General features: G+C 47.8%; 1 protein-coding gene across 1 annotated transcript; it reads right to left on the bottom strand.

Annotated features, from left to right (window-relative positions):
- Positions 1 to 683: 683 nt before the first annotated feature.
- LOC134205973 (uncharacterized) lies at positions 684 to 20069 on the bottom strand. Its single transcript, XM_062681670.1, has 2 exons — positions 20016 to 20069; positions 684 to 2612 (listed from the first exon to the last, which is right to left on the bottom strand). The coding sequence occupies exons 1-2, from the start codon at positions 20067 to 20069 to the stop codon at positions 684 to 686; spliced, it is 1983 nt and encodes a 660-aa protein (XP_062537654.1).
- Positions 20070 to 20373: the final 304 nt, after the last annotated feature.

Below are 20373 nucleotides of genomic sequence, written 5' to 3'. Positions count from 1 at the left end.
TCTGGAAGAAGTCCTGTCGACTTCTGGAAGAAGTCCTGTCGACTTCTGGAAGAAGTCCTGTCGACTTCTGGAAGAAGTCCTGTCGACTTCTGGAAGAAGTCCTGTCGACTTCTGGAAGAAGCCCTGTCGACTTCTGGAAGAAGTCCTGTCGACTTCGGGAAGAAGTCCTGTCGGCTTCGGGAAGAAGTCCTGTCGACTTCGGGAAGAAGTCCTGTCGACTTCTGGAAGAAGTCCTGTCGACTTCGGGAAGAAGTCCTGTCGACTTCTGGAAGAAGTCCTGTCGACTTCTGGAAGAAGTCCTGTCGACTTCTGGAAGAAGTCCTGTCGACTTCTGGAAGAAGTCCTGTCGACTTCTGGAAGAAGTCCTGTCGACTTCTGGAAGAAGTCCTGTCGACTTCTGGAAGAAGTCCTGTCGACTTCTGGAAGAAGTCCTGTCGACTTCTGGAAGAAGTCCTGTCGACTTCTGGAAGAAGTCCTGTCGACTTCTGGAAGTAGTCCTGTCGACTTCTGGAAGAAGTCCTGTCGACTCCTGGAAGAAGTCCTGTCGACTTCTGGAAGAAGTCCTGTCGACTTCGGGGAGAAGTCCTGTCGACTTCTGGAAAAAGTCCTGTCGACTTCTGGAAGAAGTCCTGTCGACTTCTGGAAGAAGTCCTGTCGACTTTTAGAAGAAGTCCTGCCGACTTCTAGAACAAGTCTTGCCGACTTTTGGGAGAACGCCTGCCGACTTCTGGAAGAAGTCCTGTCGACTTGTCGACTTCTGGAAGAAGTCTTGTCGACTTCTGGAAGAAGTCTTGTCGACTTCTGGAAGAAGTCTTGTCGACTTCTGGAAGAAGTCTTGTCGACTTCTGGAAGAAGTCTTGTCGACTTCTGGAAGAAGTCTTGTCGACTTCTGGAAGAAGTCTTGTCGACTTCTGGAAGAAGTCTTGTCGACTTCTGGAAGAAGTCTTGTCGACTTCTGGAAGAAGTCTTGTCGACTTCTGGAAGAAGTCTTGTCGACTTCTGGAAGAAGTCTTGTCGACTTCTGGAAGAAGTCTTGTCGACTTCTGGAAGAAGTCTTGTCGACTTCTGGAAGAAGTCTTGTCGACTTCTGGAAGAAGTCTTGTCGACTTCTGGAAGAAGTCTTGTCGACTTCTGGAAGAAGTCTTGTCGACTTCTGGAAGAAGTCTTGTCGACTTCTGGAAGAAGTCTTGTCGACTTCTGGAAGAAGTCTTGTCGACTTCTGGAAGAAGTCTTGTCGACTTCTGGAAGAAGTCTTGTCGACTTCTGGAAGAAGTCTTGTCGACTTCTGGAAGAAGTCTTGTCGACTTCTGGAAGAAGTCTTGTCGACTTCTGGAAGAAGTCTTGTCGACTTCTGGAAGAAGTCTTGTCGACTTCTGGAAGAAGTCTTGTCGACTTCGGGAAGAAGTCTTGTCAACTTCGGGAAGAAGTCTTGTCGACTTCTGGGAGAAGTCTTGTCGACTTCTGGAAGAAGTCTTGTCGACTTCTGGAAGAAGTCTTGTCGACTTCTGGAAGAAGTCTTGTCGACTTCTGGAAGAAGTCCTGTCGACTTCTGGAAGAAGTCCAGTCGACTTCTGGAAGAAGTCCAGTCGACTCCTGGAAGAAGTCCTGTCGACTACTGGAAGAAGTCCTGTCGACTCCTGGAAGAAGTCCTGTCGACTTCTGGAAGAAGTCCTGTCGACTTCGGGAAGAAGTCCTGTCGACTTCTGGAAAAAGTTCTGTCGACTTCTGGAAGAAGTCCTGTCGACTTCTGGAAGAAGTCCTGTCGACTTGTCGACTTCTGGAAGAAGTCCTGTCGACTTCTGGAAGAAGTCTTGTCGACTTCTGGAAGAAGTCTTGTCGACTTCTGGAAGAAGTCTTGTCGACTTCTGGAAGAAGTCTTGTCGACTTCTGGAAGAAGTCTTGTCGACTTCTGGAAGAAGTCTTGTCGACTTCTGGAAGAAGTCTTGTCGACTTCTGGAAGAAGTCTTGTCGACTTCTGGAAGAAGTCTTGTCGACTTCTGGAAGAAGTCTTGTCGACTTCTGGAAGAAGTCTTGTCGACTTCTGGAAGAAGTCTTGTCGACTTCTGGAAGAAGTCTTGTCGACTTCTGGAAGAAGTCTTGTCGACTTCTGGAAGAAGTCTTGTCGACTTCTGGAAGAAGTCTTGTCGACTTCTGGAAGAAGTCTTGTCGACTTCTGGAAGAAGTCTTGTCGACTTCTGGAAGAAGTCTTGTCGACTTCTGGAAGAAGTCTTGTCGACTTCTGGAAGAAGTCTTGTCGACTTCTGGAAGAAGTCTTGTCGACTTCTGGAAGAAGTCTTGTCGACTTCTGGAAGAAGTCCTGTCGACTTCTGGAAGAAGTCTTGTCGACTTCTGGAAGAAGTCTCTTCGACTTCTGGAAGAAGTCTTGTCGACTTCTGGAAGAAGTCTTGTCGACTTCTGGAAGAAGTCTTGTCGACTTCTGGAAGAAGTCTTGTCGACTTCTGGAAGAAGTCTTGTCGACTTCTGGAAGAAGTCTTGTCGACTTCTGGAAGAAGTCTTGTCGACTTCTGGAAGAAGTCTTGTCGACTTCTAGAAGAAGTCTTGTCGACTTCTAGAGAAGTCTTTTCGACTTCTGGAAGAAGTTCTGCTAACTTCTGTAAGAAGTTGTTTCTGGAAGAAGTCTTGCCGACTCCTGGAAGACTTCTGGATAAAATAATACCGACTCTAGATAAAGTTTTTCGACTTAAGGATAAAGTCTTTCCGACTTCTGAAATGAGGCTTAAACTTTAGACTTTAGACTCACAGAACTCACTTGGCTTGTAAAAGAACATTGATGAAAATTTTAAGTATGGATGCTGTGTCTTGATTTCTAAACTTATAGTTGATTAAAATATTTCTGGCACCCCTGATCGAAATATTCATAACCGTCACTAGTACCACCATCATCATGTATGGTACAGAAAACAGACATGATATGGTCTGGTTTATCAAACATGATATGAATGGTACATTGAATAAAAAAAAATCATTAGATTTGTTAAAAAATGTGGCAGGAAGTCTTGTTTTTTCATAACAACTTTTTCTTAACAAATTCTGACCAAAAAAATTTAAGTTAGATGGGGATGCGATGTGAAATCTACAAAATATTCGAATATGAGTTGACATTGAAGAAGGTATCGCGGCGCGTGGAAGTATCCAAAAGTGGATCCGAAACAAAATCCGTCACTCAGTACATATTTTATTGGAATTATTTACTTTCATTAGACTAAATAAGGTCATAGAATATCGACCAATATAGAATGTTGCCTAGACACATCCTCCACCTTGCTATACCACTTTTGGAATGATTTCAAAATGAAAATTGGATGTCTGCTTTCTGTGCGTATAATGAGATCCAAGAAGGCTTTTCAGAACGATCAACAACCGCAGCAGGCAGTGCAAAGCGAACCTTTCCGTGACCAAACATGGACTATGTGTGTCCATGTGCTGGTGTATGTGTACAGTGGGGACAAAGATTGCTATCTTTGGTCTGCAGGCGGGCTGACTGGCCCCCGTCGGACAGGCACGCGAAACATGGAACTGACCTTCGTTGTTGTGCCCCCACCAACAACGGAGGCAGCTGGTCGCAAACAGTGCTTGTGGGCTGAGGATGTGTGCAAAGTGAAACGCCATGTTTGCATTTGTAATGACCTCGTGGATTGATAAGCCTCTGCAGCGTGGACGTCGACGGGGTAAAAAAAGGGTTCACTTTTCACACGCCATCAACGGATCTCAGCTTTAGGTTGGTAGCAAAATGCAGGGGTTTCGAGTGCCGGCCGGAGACTGTTTTATTGCTATGCACGCATTCAGCTGTTTCAAATGGGGAATTAACACATGCCTGCCGTGTTGCGTTTCCTTAAGTCGATGATGACGAATAAAATTCAACTGCCTTAAGTCCGAATGAATTAGTTTACCGATTCTTACCATGCCCAGTTTTTCCAAGAAATTTTGTACATAGAAGTTTGCTTCCTGGATTAAGAATTTTGATAGGATGAAATAAATTTCCCCTTAATATTCACATCTGAATATAAATAAAAATTTGTAATAGCCCTTTCCCAACGAGTTGAAGCTGTTGAGAAAAAAATCCACTGTGCAACATCGCAACAGATGGTCATAAAATCAGAAAGCACTCTACCCAAGCGAGCTTCGTTCATTTTGACATCATGTGCTAAATCTTGCATGATGTCCTTCCTTGCTGCCTTTCCGGTAACCTTTTCGAGCAAAAATATATTCCATTCCTACATCCGACTTCCATCACAAGCCAAAATTTATGATGTCTGCACAAAAAAGCACCTCCAGCTTCTTTTGTCCTAACTGTTGGCTGATCGTCTTGTCTTCCAGCGAAGCTTCAAAGGTAAGAACATATTTCTTGCTTTTATATCCGTCGGAAGTATGGCACATTCCGGCTTTTGACGAAACAATCAGGATGCACAGAATACCCTCCCCCGTCTTCCTACTCCGTGAAACGCTGGATCCAATCCCAACTGCTGATCTATTATTTATCGGGCACATCATATGCTCGGGAAACGCCTTCCCGGACTCCGCTCGACTGTGTTCTTTGCTTATCGTAACTATTTTATTACCCCATTCGGGGCAGATGGGGACGCCGGGACTACACGAAACCAATGAAAAATATTCAAAAAACTTCAATTTTTCCACAATTCATTCCAGTTGCTCGTGCATGTGTGCATGGCCCCAGCTATGGAAGACGCAAAAGGCGTATGCCGATCCCGTTCCCACTCAAATTTGAACCTACATACACTCGCAATCCAGAAGCGAACGAAACAGATCCGGAAATTGAATCTGAAAGGAGAAAATTAATCCGGAATCACTGATGAGTTTTCCTTCCAACGAAAATGAACTCTTAATACCGGGTTGGTTGGTCGGTGTGTGCTGCTAACCCGACCGGCACCTTGTTCGCTCCTCCCCCACCCTCCCAGTGCCGGAATCAGCTTAGAAATGAGTGCTCCTAGCGGCGACGTGGGGTCATAGCAAATGGAAGTATGAAAAATTACTGTCTTGTATGCTCCTGACTTGGGGGAGTCCCCTTTTTGCATATGGAATGCATCATCCATCGCCGCCCGGTCGGTGTGCCTGGCCGAGGGAGTTCTGGTCGTTCTGCTGGGCAGAATGCAATCGGTGAACCAACCGCCGCCACATTCCGGAAAGGTACGTTACCAATCCGACCTTCCGACAAGTCAAAGCCATCATCAGAGAAGTTCAAGTTCCGGCAAAAGGCTGACGGGAGGGGGGAGGGGTGAACTGTTGGCCCCTTGCCCCGTTTCGGACGAGCTTGACTGGGGCGGGAGATCGATTGCTCTACCGTTGGTTGTTGGCCTGACGATTGGTGTTTCATCGGGCATGTAGATATCAATTACTGGTGTTGAAAGTATGTACAGGTTAGGGTGGCTTTTAAATCAAGAAGTTTGCTTTATGCAGAGTTTGGTCAAAACATCAATTACAAATTATTCACATAACCAAGATTTGTTGGAAAAGCTCTAATACCCAGTTTTTTTTACTGCTATCTGATTTTTTGCAGCTCGAATACATTCAGTTTAACAAATCCCAAATGCCGATCCGACTCGATATCATTGGCGGGATATTCGGAACCTTCTATGTGCCTCCAGTGGTATATGCTTGCGGAAGTCCGATTATTCGTGGAAACCCTCTACCCGTGAAGAACTTTTTGATTGTGGAGTCGGTGAAGCCATTCCTGAACCGTGACATCGATCCATCTTTAACGGAAAATGGAAGCATTGAAAGTTCGGAATTACCTCCTGTTTGAAAAGCTGCAACTCCCCAAGAAGTTCAACGATGGGACGCAAAATCACCTATGTATGCACAATTATACGAAACGTATTTTGTACTAACGGGATGTTGTAAACCAGCGGTTCTCAACCTTTTTCTTGAGGGGCACCCCTTGGAGCTTTTGCATTAACTGAGGTACCCCCTATTTTTTCTGTGAATGAAAATAAACGTAACTTATAAGAAATATGGAAAATAGACCCGGAAGCCTCTTTTCAAGAGGCCCGGAAGCCTCCTTTTAAGGAGGCTTCCGGGCCTCTTGAAAGGAGGTTTCTGGGCCTCTTGAAAGGAAACTTCCGGGCCTCTTGAAAGGAGGCTTCCGGGCCTCTTGAAAGGAGGCTTCCGGGCCTCTTGAAAGAAGGCTTCCGGGCCTCTTGAAAGGAGGCTTCCGGGCTTCTTGAAAGGAGGCTTCCGGGCCTCTTGAAAGGAGGCTTCTGGCCTCTTGAAAGGAGGCTTCGGGCCTCTTGAAAGGAGGCTTCTGGGCCTCTTGAAAGGAGGCTTCCAGGCCTCTTGAAAGGAGGCTTCCGGGCCTCTTGAAAGGAGGCTTCTGGGCCTCTTGAAAGGAGGCCTGGCCTCTTGAAAGGAGGCCTGGGCCTCTTGAAAGGAGGCTTCCGGGCCTCTTGAAAGGAGGCTTCCGGGCCTCTTGAAAGGAGGCTTCTGGCCTCTTGAAAGGAGGCTTCCGGGCCTCTTGAAAGGAGGCTTCCGGGCCTCTTGAAAGGAGGCTTCCGGGCCTCTTGAAAGGAGGCTTCGGGCCTCTTGAAAGGAGGCTTCCAGGCCTCTTGAAAGGAGGCTTCCGGGCCTCTTGAAAGGAAGCTTCCGGAGCCTCTTGAAAGGAGGCTTCCGGGCCTCTTGAAAGGAGGCTTCCGGGCCTCTTGAAAGGAGGCTTCCGGCCTCTTGAAAGGAGGCTTCAGGGCCTTTGAAAGGAGGCTTCCGGGCCTCTTGAAAGGAGGCTTCCAGGGCCTCTTGAAAGGAGGCTTCTGGCCTCTTGAAAGGAGGCCTGGGCCTCTTGAAAGGAGGCTTCCGGGCCTCTTGAAAGGAGGCTTCAGGGCCTCTTGAAAGGAGGCTTCCGGGCCTCTTGAAAGGAGGCTTCGGGCCTCTTGAAAGGAGGCTTCCGGGCCTCTTGAAAGGAGGCCTGGGCCTCTTGAAAGGAGGCTTCAGGCCTCTTGAAAGGAGGCTTCGGGCCTCTTGAAAGGAGGCTTCCGGGCCTCTTGAAAGGAGGCTTCCTGGCCTCTTGAAAGGAGGCTTCCGGGCCTCTTGAAAGGAGGCCTGGGCCTCTTGAAGGAGGCTTCCGGGCCTCTTGAAAGGAGGCTTCTGGCCTCTTGAAAGGAGGCTTCTGGGCCTCTTGAAAGGAGGCTTCCTGGGCCTCTTGAAAGGAGGCTTCCGGGCCTCTTGAAAGGAGGCTTGGGCCCTCTTGAAAGGAGGCTTCCGGGCCTCTTGAAAGGAGGCCTGGGCCTCTTGAAAGGAGGCTTCAGGCCTCTTGAAAGGAGGCTTCTGGCCTCTTGAAAGGAGGCTTCGGGCCTCTTGAAAGGAGGCTTCCAGGCCTCTTGAAAGGAGGCTTCTGGCCTCTTGAAAGGAGGCCTGGGCCTCTTGAAAGGAGGCTTCCGGGCCTCTTGAAAGGAGGCTTCCGGGCCTCTTGAAAGGAGGCTTCCTGGCCTCTTGAAAGGAGGCTTCCGGGCCTCTTGAAAGGAGGCTTCTGGCCTCTTGAAAGGAGGCCTGGGCCTCTTGAAAGGAGGCTTCCGGGCCTCTTGAAAGGAGGCTTCAGGCCTCTTGAAAGGAGGCCTGGGCCTCTTGAAAGGAGGCTTCCTGGGCCTCTTGAAAGGAGGCTTCCGGGCCTCTTGAAAGGAGGCTTCTGGCCTCTTGAAAGGAGGCTTCCGGGCCTCTTGAAAGGAGGCTTCCGGGCCTCTTGAAAGGAGGCTTCAGGGCCTCTTGAAAGGAGGCCTGGGGCCTCTTGAAAGGAGGCTCGGGCCTCTTGAAAGGAGGCTTCTGGCCTCTTGAAAGGAGGCTTCCGGGCCTCTTGAAAGGAGGCCTGGCCTCTTGAAAGGAGGCTTCTGGGCCTCTTGAAAGGAGGCTTCCGGCCTCTTGAAAGGAGGCTTCTGGCCTCTTGAAAGGAGGCTTCAGGCCTCTTGAAAGGACGCTTCCGGGCCTCACGAAAGGAGGCTTCCGGGCCTCTTGAAAGGAGGCTTCCGGGCCTCTTGAAAGGAGGCTTCAGGGCCTCTTGAAAGTAGGCTTCCGGGCCTTTTGAAAGGAGGCTTCCGGGCCTCTTGAAAGGAGGCTTCCGGGCCTCTTGAAAGCAGGCCTGGGCCTCTTGAAAGGAGGCTTCCGGGCCTCTTGAAAGGAGGCTTCCGGGCCTCTTGAAAGGAGGCTTCGGGCCTCTTGAAAGGAGGCCTGGGCCTCTTGAAAGGAGGCTTCAGGCCTCTTGAAAGGAGGCTTCAGGCCTCTTGAAAGGAGGCTTCCGGCCTCTTGAAAGGAGGCTTCCGGGCCTCTTGAAAGGAGGCTTCGGGCCTCTTGAAAGGAGGCTTCAGGGCCTCTTGAAAGGAGGGCTTCCGGGCCTCTTGAAAGGAGGCTTCCGGGCCTCTTGAAAGGAGGCCTGGGCCTCTTGAAAGGAGGCTTCTGGCCTCTTGAAAGGAGGCTTCTGGGCCTCTTGAAAGGAGGCTTCCGGGCCTCTTGAAAGGAGGCTTCCGGCCTCTTGAAAGGAGGCTTCCGGGCCTCTTGAAAGGAGGCCTGGGCCTCTTGAAAGGAGGCTGGGGCCTCTTGAAAGGAGGCTTCTGGCCTCTTGAAAGGAGGCCTGGGCCTCTTGAAAGGAGGCTTCCAGGCCTCTTGAAAGGAGGCTTCCGGGCCTCTTGAAAGGAGGCTTCCGGGCCTCTTGAAAGGAGGCTTCCGGGCCTCTTGAAAGGAGGCCTGGGCCTCTTGAAAGGAGGCTTCCGGGCCTCTTGAAAGGAGGCCTGGCCTCTTGAAAGGAGGCTTCCGGGCCTCTTGAAAGGAGGCTTCCGGGCCTCTTGAAAGGAGGCTCTGGGCCTCTTGAAAGGAGGCTTCAGGGCCTCTTGAAAGGAGGCTTCAGGCCTCTTGAAAGGAGGCTTCGGGCCTCTTGAAAGGAGGCTTCCGGGCCTCTTGAAAGGAGGCTTGGGCCTCTTGAAAGGAGGCTTGGGCCTCTTGAAAGGAGGCTTCCGGGCCTCTTGAAAGGAGGCCTGGGCCTCTTGAAAGGAGGCTTCTGGGCCTCTTGAAAGGAGGCTTCGGGCCTCTTGAAAGGAGGCTTCTGGCCTCTTGAAAGGAGGCTTCGGGCCTCTTGAAAGGAGGCTTCGGGCCTCTTGAAAGGAGGCTTCCGGGCCTCTTGAAAGGAGGCTTCCGGGCCTCTTGAAAGGAGGCTTCCGGGCCTCTTGAAAGGAGGCTTCTGGCCTCTTGAAAGGAGGCTTCGGGCCTCTTGAAAGGAGGCCTGGGCCTCTTGAAAGGAGGCTTCCAGGCCTCTTGAAAGGAGGCTTCGGGCCTCTTGAAAGGAGGCTTCTGGGCCTCTTGAAAGGAGGCTTCCGGGCCTCTTGAAAGGAGGCTCTGGGCCTCTTGAAAGGAGGGCTTCGGGCCTCTTGAAAGGAGGCTTGGGCCTCTTGAAAGGAGGCTTCTGGCCTCTTGAAAGGAGGCTTCCGGGCCTCTTGAAAGGAGGCCTGGGCCCTCTTGAAAGGAGGCTCTGGGCCTCTTGAAAGGAGGCTTCCTGGGCCTCTTGAAAGGAGGCTTCCGGGCCTCTTGAAAGGAGGCCTGGGCCTCTTGAAAGGAGGCTTCCGGGCCTCTTGAAAGGAGGCTTCAGGGCCTCTTGAAAGGAGGCTTCTGGCCTCTTGAAAGGAGGCTTCGGGCCTCTTGAAAGGAGGCTTCTGGGCCTCTTGAAAGGAGGCTTCTGGGCCTCTTGAAAGGAGGCCTGGGCCTCTTGAAAGGAGGCCTGGGCCTCTTGAAAGGAGGCTTCCGGGCCTCTTGAAAGGAGGCTTCCGGGCCTCTTGAAAGGAGGCTTCTGGGCCTCTTGAAAGGAGGGGCTTCCAGGCCTCTTGAAAGGAGGCTTCCTGGCCTCTTGAAAGGAGGCCTGGGCCTCTTGAAAGGAGGCTTCCGGGCCTCTTGAAAGGAGGCTTCTGGGCCTCTTGAAAGGAGGCTTCCGGGCCTCTTGAAAGGAGGCTTCCGGGCCTCTTGAAAGGAGGCTTCTGGCCTCTTGAAAGGAGGCCTGGGCCTCTTGAAAGGAGGCTTCCTGGCCTCTTGAAAGGAGGCTTCCGGGCCTCTTGAAAGGAGGCTTCTGGCCTCTTGAAAGGAGGCTTCCAGGCCTCTTGAAAGGAGGCTTCCGGGCCTCTTGAAAGGAGGCTTCAGGGCCTCTTGAAAGGAGGCTTCTGGGCCTCTTGAAAGGAGGCCTGGCCTCTTGAAAGGAGGCTTGGGCCTCTTGAAAGGAGGCTTCTGGGCCTCTTGAAAGGAGGCTTCCGGGCCTCTTGAAAGGAGGCTTCAGGCCTCTTGAAAGGAGGCTTCGGGCCTCTTGAAAGGAGGCTTCCGGGCCTCTTGAAAGGAGGCTTCCGGGCCTCTTGAAAGGAGGCTTCAGGGCCTCTTGAAAGGAGGCTTCCGGGCCTCTTGAAAGGAGGCCTGGGCCTCTTGAAAGGAGGCTTCTGGCCTCTTGAAAGGAGGCTTCCGGGCCTCTTGAAAGGAGGCTTGGCCTCTTGAAAGGAGGCTTCAGGGCCTCTTGAAAGGAGGCTTCGGGCCTCTTGAAAGGAGGCTGGGCCTCTTGAAAGGAGGCTGGGCCTCTTGAAAGGAGGCTTCCGGGCCTCTTGAAAGGAGGCTTCCGGGCCTCTTGAAAGGAGGCTTCCGGGCCTCTTGAAAGGAGGCTTCGGGCCTCTTGAAAGGAGGCCTGGGCCTCTTGAAAGGAGGCTTCCAGGCCTCTTGAAAGGAGGCTTCAGGGCCTCTTGAAAGGAGGCTTCAGGGCCTCTTGAAAGGAGGCTTCGGGCCTCTTGAAAGGAGGCTTCCGGGCCTCTTGAAAGGAGGCTTCAGGGCCTCTTGAAAGGAGGCTTCGGGCCTCTTGAAAGGAGGCTTCGGGCCTCTTGAAAGGAGGCTTCCAGGGCCTCTTGAAAGGAGGCTTCCGGGCCTCTTGAAAGGAGGCTTCAGGCCTCTTGAAAGGAGGCTTCCGGGCCTCTTGAAAGGAGGCTTCTGGCCTCTTGAAAGGAGGCTTCAGGGCCTCTTGAAAGGAGGCTTCCGGGCCTCTTGAAAGGAGGCTTCGGGCCTCTTGAAAGGAGGCTTCCGGGCCTCTTGAAAGGAGGCTTCAGGCCTCTTGAAAGGAGGCTTCAGGGCCTCTTGAAAGGAGGCTTCCGGGCCTCTTGAAAGGAGGCTTCAGGCCTCTTGAAAGGAGGCTTCAGGGCCTCTTGAAAGGAGGCTTCGGGCCTCTTGAAAGGAGGCTTCAGGGCCTCTTGAAAGGAGGCTTCCGGGCCTCTTGAAAGGAGGCTTCTGGCCTCTTGAAAGGAGGCTTCCGGGCCTCTTGAAAGGAGGCTTCAGGGCCTCTTGAAGGAGGCTTCAGGGCCTCTTGAAAGGAGGCTTCCGGGCCTCTTGAAAGGAGGCTTCCAGGCCTCTTGAAAGGAGGCTTCGGGCCTCTTGAAAGGAGGCTTCGGGCCTCTTGAAAGGAGGCCTGGGCCTCTTGAAAGGAGGCTTCAGGGCCTCTTGAAAGGAGGCTTCGGGCCTCTTGAAAGGAGGCTTCAGGGCCTCTTGAAAGGAGGCTTCCGGGCCTCTTGAAAGGAGGCTTCAGGCCTCTTGAAAGGAGGCTTCGGGCCTCTTGAAAGGAGGCTTCCAGGGCCTCTTGAAAGGAGGCTTCCGGGCCTCTTGAAAGGAGGCTTCGGGCCTCTTGAAAGGAGGCTTCCGGGCCTCTTGAAAGGAGGCTTCCAGGCCTCTTGAAAGGAGGCTTCCAGGCCTCTTGAAAGGAGGCTTCCAGGCCTCTTGAAAGGAGGCTTCCGGGCCTCTTGAAAGGAGGCTTCTGGCCTCTTGAAAGGAGGCTTCAGGGCCTCTTGAAAGGAGGCTTCAGGGCCTCTTGAAAGGAGGCTTCGGGCCTCTTGAAAGGAGGCTTGGGCCTCTTGAAAGAAGGCTTCTGGGCCTCTTGAAAGGAAGCTTCAGGGACTCTTGAAAGGAGGCTTCCGGGCCTCTTGAAAGTAGGCTTCTGGTCCTCTTAAAAGGAGGCTTCCTGACCTCTTGAAAGAAGGCTTCCGGGCCTTTTGAAAGGAGGCTTCAGGGCCTCTTGAAAGGAGGCTTCAGGGCCTCTTGAAAGGAGGCTTCCGGGCCTCTTAAACGGAAGCTTCAGGGCCTCTTGAAAGGAGGCTTCCGGGCCTCTTGAAAGGAGGCTTCCGGGCCTATTGGAAGGAGGCTTTCGGGTCTCTTGAAAGGAGCCCTTCGAGCCACTTGAAAAGAGAGTCCAAGCCTCTGAAAAGGAGAGTTCCGAGCTTGCAAGGAGGCTTTTGAGAAGCGTACACCCAACCTGCGGATGTTAGATTATCCAACAATTCTGTATAAGAATCTACGAAAACCTGTATAAGAATTGGGCATATGCGAAATTGTTAAATTCTTATACAAGTATTGTATAAGAATCTACCAATTTCGCATATGCCCAGTTCTTATACAGGTTTTGTTAGATTCTTATACATAATTGTTAGAAAATCTGACAATCGCCGGTTGGGTGTAGAAGGAGGCTAACAATCCTCGTTGTTGCACGGGCAACTGACTTTTTCGAAAAAATAAGCCTTCATGCCTTCAAATGATGACTTTAAAACCTTCAGACTCTAGACTTTAGTTCAGAAGCATATTTTTAACATATAATTCATTATTTCGTTTAGATCAAGTAGAAGATGTTTTAAATTTGTTTATTTGACGTTTTATTCTGTTGGTCTTTTGTCCCGCAGCCCTTCATACACTGTGCTGGTTGTGAACGGCAGGATTCAATTGGCTTCAATTTACTGATCGCCATACATATTCTGTACAAGGCAAAGTTTTGAAATAAAAAAATCCAATTGTCAAAACTTTATCAATAATATTGAATAATAATTGTGATACATCCGCCATTATGCCCTTTTGTTCGAGGTACCCCCTGGGGCCAGCAAAGGTACCCCCAGGGGTACATGTACCCCAGGTTGAGAACCGCTGTTGTAAACTACGAAACTAGCGAGTTCTTAGCGGAGCTGGAAGTGACATTCATCGTATCACGACGTAAGACGACGCCAGGGTCAACACTTTCCTGTTGATCCTCACCGTTAAAAAGACTACGATTTACAGCCAGTGCTATTATCCGTCTTCGATGCAATCCATCAACTGTAGGGCCCTTAGTAATACCAAAGCGCATTGGTAGGTCAACAATGAACTATGAGGGAACTGCTCAGATGACCATCTGATTGATGACGATAGGAAATCCGGCAAGCAGAAGCTCTGCAGGAAATGCTGCTCGCGTACACCCTTCCGCACTGAACAGATACTCTTCGGAGCTCTCTGCTATGATGAAACGACTAGCATCGATAGAAAAGCAAGTAAAAATGTTAGTGGCTATAATAACCAACCTAAATGAGGAAAATACCCGTTTGAAAGAGCAACTATCCGAAAAGAATATTCAAGAAGTCCCCACAAGTTCCCAAAAGACAACACTAGGGACAATTCTTCCCCTGCTATTCATACGTATGACCCCAGTTCGCGGAAAACTAACGCTTATGATGGTTCCCGCATTCCCAGAAAACAATGATTAAAAGAAACTCATATAATAACCTATTTTTTCCCAGCTAACCCCCGCAGTTCGTTACTTCGAAGAGAAGTTTTACCAACAGATCTCTTGAACCGAAGAATCCTAAAAGCGCTCCAAAATCTGCGCTTAAACAGCAAGAAGAACGGGAATTATATGGCCAAGTAAAACAATAATCTTCCACCCCATTGTTAGTAGCTTCGTCTCCAAAGACTCCAACGCGACAAAAAGTAACAACCCTACCATCTCCTTTAAGCCAATGCCTGTTGTGGAAAGCCTTAGGACAGGACGTCATAGCCCAATCGTAACCTTTAGGCCGACTTTGGAATACTGCGGACGAAGATAACGAAAGAGTCTGTCCAGACTTGGGCACCCTCATTGTGAATAGTTTTCCCTCGATTGTTTACCTCTTTTCTCTCCCTCTTCCAGAATGTAAGTTCAACTTAAAAGAAGGATTTTGTATTTTAAATTGCATTAAAATTTTTTTTTTAACAAAGCTGCCGAATATCTACAACCTTGACTCTGAGTATTGCTTACCCTGCGGGACACCCTGGCTCATTATTTTGCCACCCTCAGGCCACTTTATGGGCATTTTGGGGACATCAACACGGGTTACAAGTTCTAACAGATACTACACACTTGATATCCCGGAAAAAATAACGTTTGTTAACTGGTTTTCGGCAAATAATTTGCTGATTTTCAGCAATTTTGACAGAAATCTCGGCAAAAAACACGTTTGCTGGGACTCAGCTGTGCGAATCTCGGTAAAAGTTCAACAAATTGCTGAAATCCCGGTAAAAAACGAACAGTGGGTAATGTCTGTGACATAACCGCTAAGTGGACGTAGAACTTGACTTGACCATGCCTTTAAGATACATAATATGTCCAAATTTCTCACATCAACTATTTTGGATAAATAATCGGCGTTGCATACCATTCCTTGGCAAAATCTTCTCATCAAACCGACACAGAAATCAAATCTATCTCGAACAAGAATCATCAAAAACAATTCAGGAAGTATCTGTCCGGTCACGAAATATTAGCCTCGACAGTGGCAACCTTCCCACTGAAGGACTGTCTGAAATAAGCCACAAGTTGGCCCAGCAGGGGATGTAGGGCCTCCTAATCCGTGCGATAGCGACTGAAGGAGAACATTATTTTTAACTCTTAGAGCCTTGAAAAAGGCTGTTTGCTTCGGCTAAGTCCAAAAGTAAGAAAGCGATCTTTTCAAATAACCGCGTATTTCTAGTGGTGGTATAAAAAAGACTGAATGCTCTGCGAGCGAATGCACTTTTCTTTTATACCTTATTTTGAATCTGCTTCCCAATTGGTGGGCCAATCAGCCAGTGTCTTGTATCCCGCTTCTTTGTCAGCCAAAGCGTCATCATCATCATCAACGCGTTCGAGAAGGGCTTCTTCTTTTTTACGCTTGTTGCTCGCTGCTGGCGTCTATTTCCTAACGGGACTTTTCGCTTGATACAGGCCAAGCGGGCAAGCGAGCTTAGAATTGCAGTTCAGGTGAAAAGTACGTGTTCTTTTCTGAGACAACATTGTTAGTAGTAGAAGGAAGGAAATACCCGGACATGGGATTTCGGGTGATAAGATTTAGAATTGGAAACAGGGGACGATCATTCAATCACGTTCGCTGTGTGTGTGTTTGATGAAAAATCGATTGATAGTTTATTAATGTTTGAGCTGTTATCGGTGTTTTTTTTAATCCAAATATCCAAATATTATGTGAGAGATTTGGACATCTCATGTTTTTTTTTAGGCATGGTCAAGCGAAGTCCTTCGTCCACTTCGCGGTTAAATCAGAAAAATTATCCACTGTTAGTTTTGATGCTATTTATGAAAATCACGCATACAATTTTATCACTAGAATATTGGATTTGGCACCCAAGTACAATTTCTATCCCGAAGGGTATTGAAAGCTTTGATATTGATCTCTATTATTGGCTCTCTGAAGAACCGTTTGTTTTTTGGACATACATGCTGCATCATGTGGCTTTTCTTCAGCCTGTCTCGGCTCATCACCGATGCCGGCCGGTCTCTGCTGCGGCTCATCACCGATGCCGGCCGGTCTCGACTCTGCTGCTGCTGCCGGTATCTGCTCAGCATTGCTGCTTTGTCGGGTCTGTAGGGTGGACTGCTGCTGTACTGGCTAGATTTCGGCTGATGATGATGGCTTCGATGGTGTCGAGCCGAAAAAGCGGTCGGTGCAGACTTCATTCCCTGCTAAAAGTTGTGAGTGCTGTTCAATCGATGATGCGGTTGCTTCGCTTGTCCCGGTCAGAATGAAAGGAAAAAATCGCGTTGCGCTATTTTATGGCTTCTCGGCAGACCCAGCGGCTGCTCATTCACTGGTGTCTCCACCAATCAGAACGTGGTAATGGAATGATGCAAGAATTATGCGGTACCCATATTTATAGGTTCCCTTGATCTCAATGTTTTTCATTGAAAACAGTTTCATGCCTATTGAAACAAGTTTTTCGGGTCTTATCAAGCATGGACATGAAAGGCATACTTGAAATCTGTCGATTGAGGGGCTTACCACAGAAATTCGTCCATTGAGACGAACGCTATTAACGTTTAAAATCTTTCAACACAGCGTAACGCGGTCGATTTGAATATTTTGGAATGACACCCGGTATAGTGAAGAGAGACGTAAGTCCTACGTCAAAAAATGAAGTGTTTGTGTGTCCAAGGCACCCCAACCCGGGAGAATAGTCCTACCACTTACAACAGCTTGTGTTCATTCCAGATTCTATGCTTGAGTCAAACTGTTACTCAAACTAGACCTCTCGGGCACTTTCTCCTAACAGCAGCACCTCCGCGGATCCTACGAACCACCATGACAACATTTATACGTCATCCACCTCTTCCCTACCTCCAACAAATTCAGATCAAAGTAGTCTGTCAGGTTCCCATTCGATCCCCACGCTTTCTCTGGAAGTCAACTTTTCCCTCCAATGGAACATTAATGGTTATTGGACCCTGTTAAACCTCGAGCTGAATCCTTCGTATTGGAATTCAGTACTCGTCTCTGAGGTAGCATGCCAATCAGTGTAGTTAACATCTATCTACCTTGTGGTTCACTGGCTGACATCAAACAAAAGGTAAGTAACATTATTAGAGTTTCGCCATCCCCGTCCTCCTACAGGGGGATTTGAACGCGCATCATCCGGCCTGGGATGTTTCATGGATCCACGTGGTGTCACCTTGTTAGAAGCTTTAGAATCGGTTGACCTGGGGCCACTAACCTTTTCATCCACCTTTTTCTACATCATTCGGCCATTACCATTGACGTGACCACCGTTAGTCGATCCCATCTCCCTGCTTTGAGAAGTGTGAGAAGTGTCTTCACCGCCCAAGAGAGCCTATGATGACACCGACTGCGAGTCCAAAGACCTCCAGCTTCGACGCGTCTTACAGAAAGGCGCAAAGGATACATTTCCCGAATTAGCCCAGACCGTCTATCCCAAAATCTATCAGCTGGCCAGAACGCAAATCTCTCCGCTGGTGGTCGGTAAAAAAAACGCTTTGGGTGATTATAGCGAGATGTAGGTCCTCTGTTCCCTTAGGAGGCTTCCGGTTGATCATCCAAGAAATATGAGTGCGTTGCGGCTTCACAATAATAACCACTACGACTGCCGCTCCGTAATCCAAGATTCCAAGAGGAAGCAATGGGAAGAGTTTCTCGATTCCAAAAGTACGTTCCCCATCTGCTGCTGAATTCAGGGGGACAGTCAACGCACTTAGTGGCAAAAGCAGGTATCTCCCAATACATCTTGCTGTGGACGATCGTACGACTTCCGATGCTCCGGAAGTTTCCAACGCGTTCGGAAAATATTTCTTAGCCTAAGTGTCGGTTATTGGCTATCCAGTCTGTCCTGGCCAGATCATCCATCCCTTTACTACCGTCGAACTGTTCTTCGCCTTCCCTAGAAGGAAATTATTAGGCCCAGTTAAACGTAACTACTTGGAATTTGGGTAAAAGATACTACTTCAAGAGAATGATTTTTTTAAGGGCGTGGCGGTCATATGGCTACAGCTTCTGCTTCATACGCAGAAGGGCGTGGGTTCAATCCCAGGCCAGTTCCATTCTCCTACAGTCCTACTTTGTATCTTTCCCTAAGCCACTTATCATGTTCGAACAATCGTTAGAACTAGAAATGGAACTTAACTAACTATTCCAACATTCTGTTAGAATTTTAAATGATCGGAAAAGCTTGTTTCCTATAAATAATCATTGCATTGCTATCATATTAGCAACTCCTTACCCAGACGAGCCTTTGCCATAGAACCCAATCCCCACATTTCGATGAAATTTCGCATGAACACGTGGCAAGTGCAGAGTTATACTCGTCTTGCAGTGGGCGAGTAAATATATAATCTCCTTCCCTTCCCTGACGATCGTAAGGACATTGTCGGCGTTGTCATTGACCATTGAAAAGTTCAGAGCTATCGGACTCTGCACATTGATGATGGAAAGCAACGACAAAAAGTCGAAGGGTCAAAAGGTCGAAAGGACAAAAGGTCGAATGGACAAAATGTCGAATCGACAGAAGGTCGACGGGTCGAAAGGTCGAATATGTGTCATACAGTCGAAGGTCAAAAGGTCGAAGGACAAAAGGTCGAAAGAACAAAAAGAAAAGAAATGAGATGGGCATTGTGAGTAGTGACAAATGAGATGCAATATGGAAAAGGTGAGCATAGATAGATAAATGAGAAGTGAGAAGTGAAAAGTAAAAAGTGAGAAGCAAGAAGTGGAAAGAAAGAAAAAAGAAGCAAAGGAGAGAGGAACGAAGCAGTAAGAAGTGAGATGAAATAAGAAGTGAAAAGGAAGACAAAAGAAAGAAGGAAATATATATAATAAGAAAGTAAAAGAACAGAAGACGAAAAAAGAACAAAGAAGGAAAGAAAATGGAAGATGGAAGAAGGAAAAAAGAAAGAATGAAGAAAAAAAGGAAAATAGAAGAAGCAAGAAAGGAAGAAAGAGAGAAAAAACAATGAAGCAAATCAAAAGAAAGCAGGAGGAAGCAAGTAACAGGAAAAGAGAAGAGAGATGGAAGAAATGAGGAACAAAGAAGAGAGAAATAAGGGAGAAAGAAGGAATGGATGAGAAGGAGAAAGAAGGAAGGATGGAAGAGAGATTGAAAAAATAAGGAACAAAGAAAAGAGATAAGGAAGAAATAAGAAAGAAAGAAGAATGAAAGAAGGAAGAAAGAAAGAAGGAAGAAAGAAGGATGAAAGAAAGGAGAAAGAAGAAAAGTAAGAAGAAAGGAAAAAGAAAGTAGGAAGAAAAACAGGAAACAAGAAGGAAGAACAAAGAAAGAAGAGAGAAAAAAAGGAACAAAGAGAGAAGAAAGAAGGATGATAGGAGGATAAAAGAACAAAGAAATAAGGAACAAAAGAAGCCAAAAAGGAAAAATAAGGTGGAAAGAAGTAATAAAGACGGAAGAAAGAAGGAAGAAAAACGGAAGAAAGTAAAAAGTAAGAACGAAGAAAGAAAGAAGAAGAAAAAAGGAAGAAATGAAGAAAACAGAAAGAAGGAAAAAAGAAAGAAGAAAAGTGGAAGGAAGAAACAAAGAAAGATGAAAGAAGGAACAAAAAAGAAAAAAAGAAGAGAAAAGCAAAAAAGAAAGAGCAAAGAAGGAAAAAAAAGAAGAAGGTAAAATGAAAGAAGGAAAAAACAGGAAACAAAAAGGAAGAAAAAAAGAGGAGAGAGAAAGAAAAAAAGAGATAAAAAATAAGGAAGAAAAAAGTTAGAAAGGAGGAAAAAAGAAGAAGAAAAAGAAGAAAGTCAGAATTGAGCAAGTACGAAGAAAGAAGGAAAAAAGAAGGAAGAAATAAGGATGAAAAAATGTGGAAAGAAGAAAGAAAGATGAAGGAAAGAAGGAAGAAAAAAGGAAAAAAAAAGTTAGAAATAAAGATGAAATCTTTGAAGAAAGAAAGAGAAAGAAGGAAGAAAGAAGTAAGAAACAAGAAAGGAGGAAAAAGAATTGAAGGAAGGAAGCATATGAAGTAAGAAGGAAAAATAAATAAGGAAGAGAATAGAAGGAAAAAAGAAGAACAAATAAGAAAGAAGGAAGAAAAAAGAAAGCCCTTTCGTCCTTTCGACCTTTTGTCCTTCGACCTTTTGACGCAGTTTTTTTGTTTCGACCTTTTGTCCCTTCGACCTTTCGACCCTTCGACCTTTTGTCCTTTCGACCTTTTGACCTTCGACCTTTTGTCCTTCGACCTTTTGTCCTTCGACCTTTTGTCTTACAACCGAGTGGAATGGCCTTTCCCGGAGCCATCGCCTCCATATGCCACCAATAATGGAAAAAAAACAAGCACTTACGCAGCAAACTGGTGAGTATCTTCAAAAGATTACCATCTCCGGCGCTTATACTCGGCGACGTGAACGGACACCACCACTCCTGGGGTAGTAGTTCCAACAACATCCAGCACATTCAGCTTTGGATACAGGACTAACCGGGCTTTACGATGGTTCACCTACCTTCCAACGCGGAACGACGGAGTCAGCCATCGATGTGTCGCCGTCGTACGCCATCGTCGGCAAAATCTTCTGAACCACGGACAGGGACCCGAGAGGAAACGACCACATGCCAAACCTCTTGGCGCTCAACGCCAAACCATTCGATATAACGAGAAGACCAAAAATTGCTATAAGACCGGGCCGATTGGGATAATTACCAACGCACAGTCGAGGAGGAACTGAACTCAAACCCACCAGAAACAGGAATAGAGCTTTGCCAGAATATCCTCCAAGCTGCCGAAGGCTTCATACCGAAATCTAGCCCGAACCCAGCGATACATTGGTGGAGCGACTTCGCCAAGAAAGCAGTCAAGCGGAG

Source organism: Armigeres subalbatus, chromosome 1 (assembly GCF_024139115.2).
Source record: "Armigeres subalbatus isolate Guangzhou_Male chromosome 1, GZ_Asu_2, whole genome shotgun sequence".
Lineage (NCBI taxonomy): Eukaryota > Metazoa > Arthropoda > Insecta > Diptera > Culicidae > Armigeres > Armigeres subalbatus.
Note: the sequence above shows the minus strand (reverse complement) of the source record. Positions and strands in the feature narration are given on the sequence as shown.

What these genes read in the sequence shown, in the direction of transcription:
- LOC134205973 (XM_062681670.1), bottom strand. Translation starts at nt 20,069, where the DNA reads ATGGCGTACGACGGCGACACATCGATGGCTGACTCCGTCGTTCCGCGT. An exon ending in CCGTCGTTCCGCGTTGGAAG is followed by an intron (nt 2,613 to 20,015) that starts GTAGGTGAACCA and finishes AACTTCTTACAG; the next exon opens with AAGTTAGCAGAACTTCTTCC.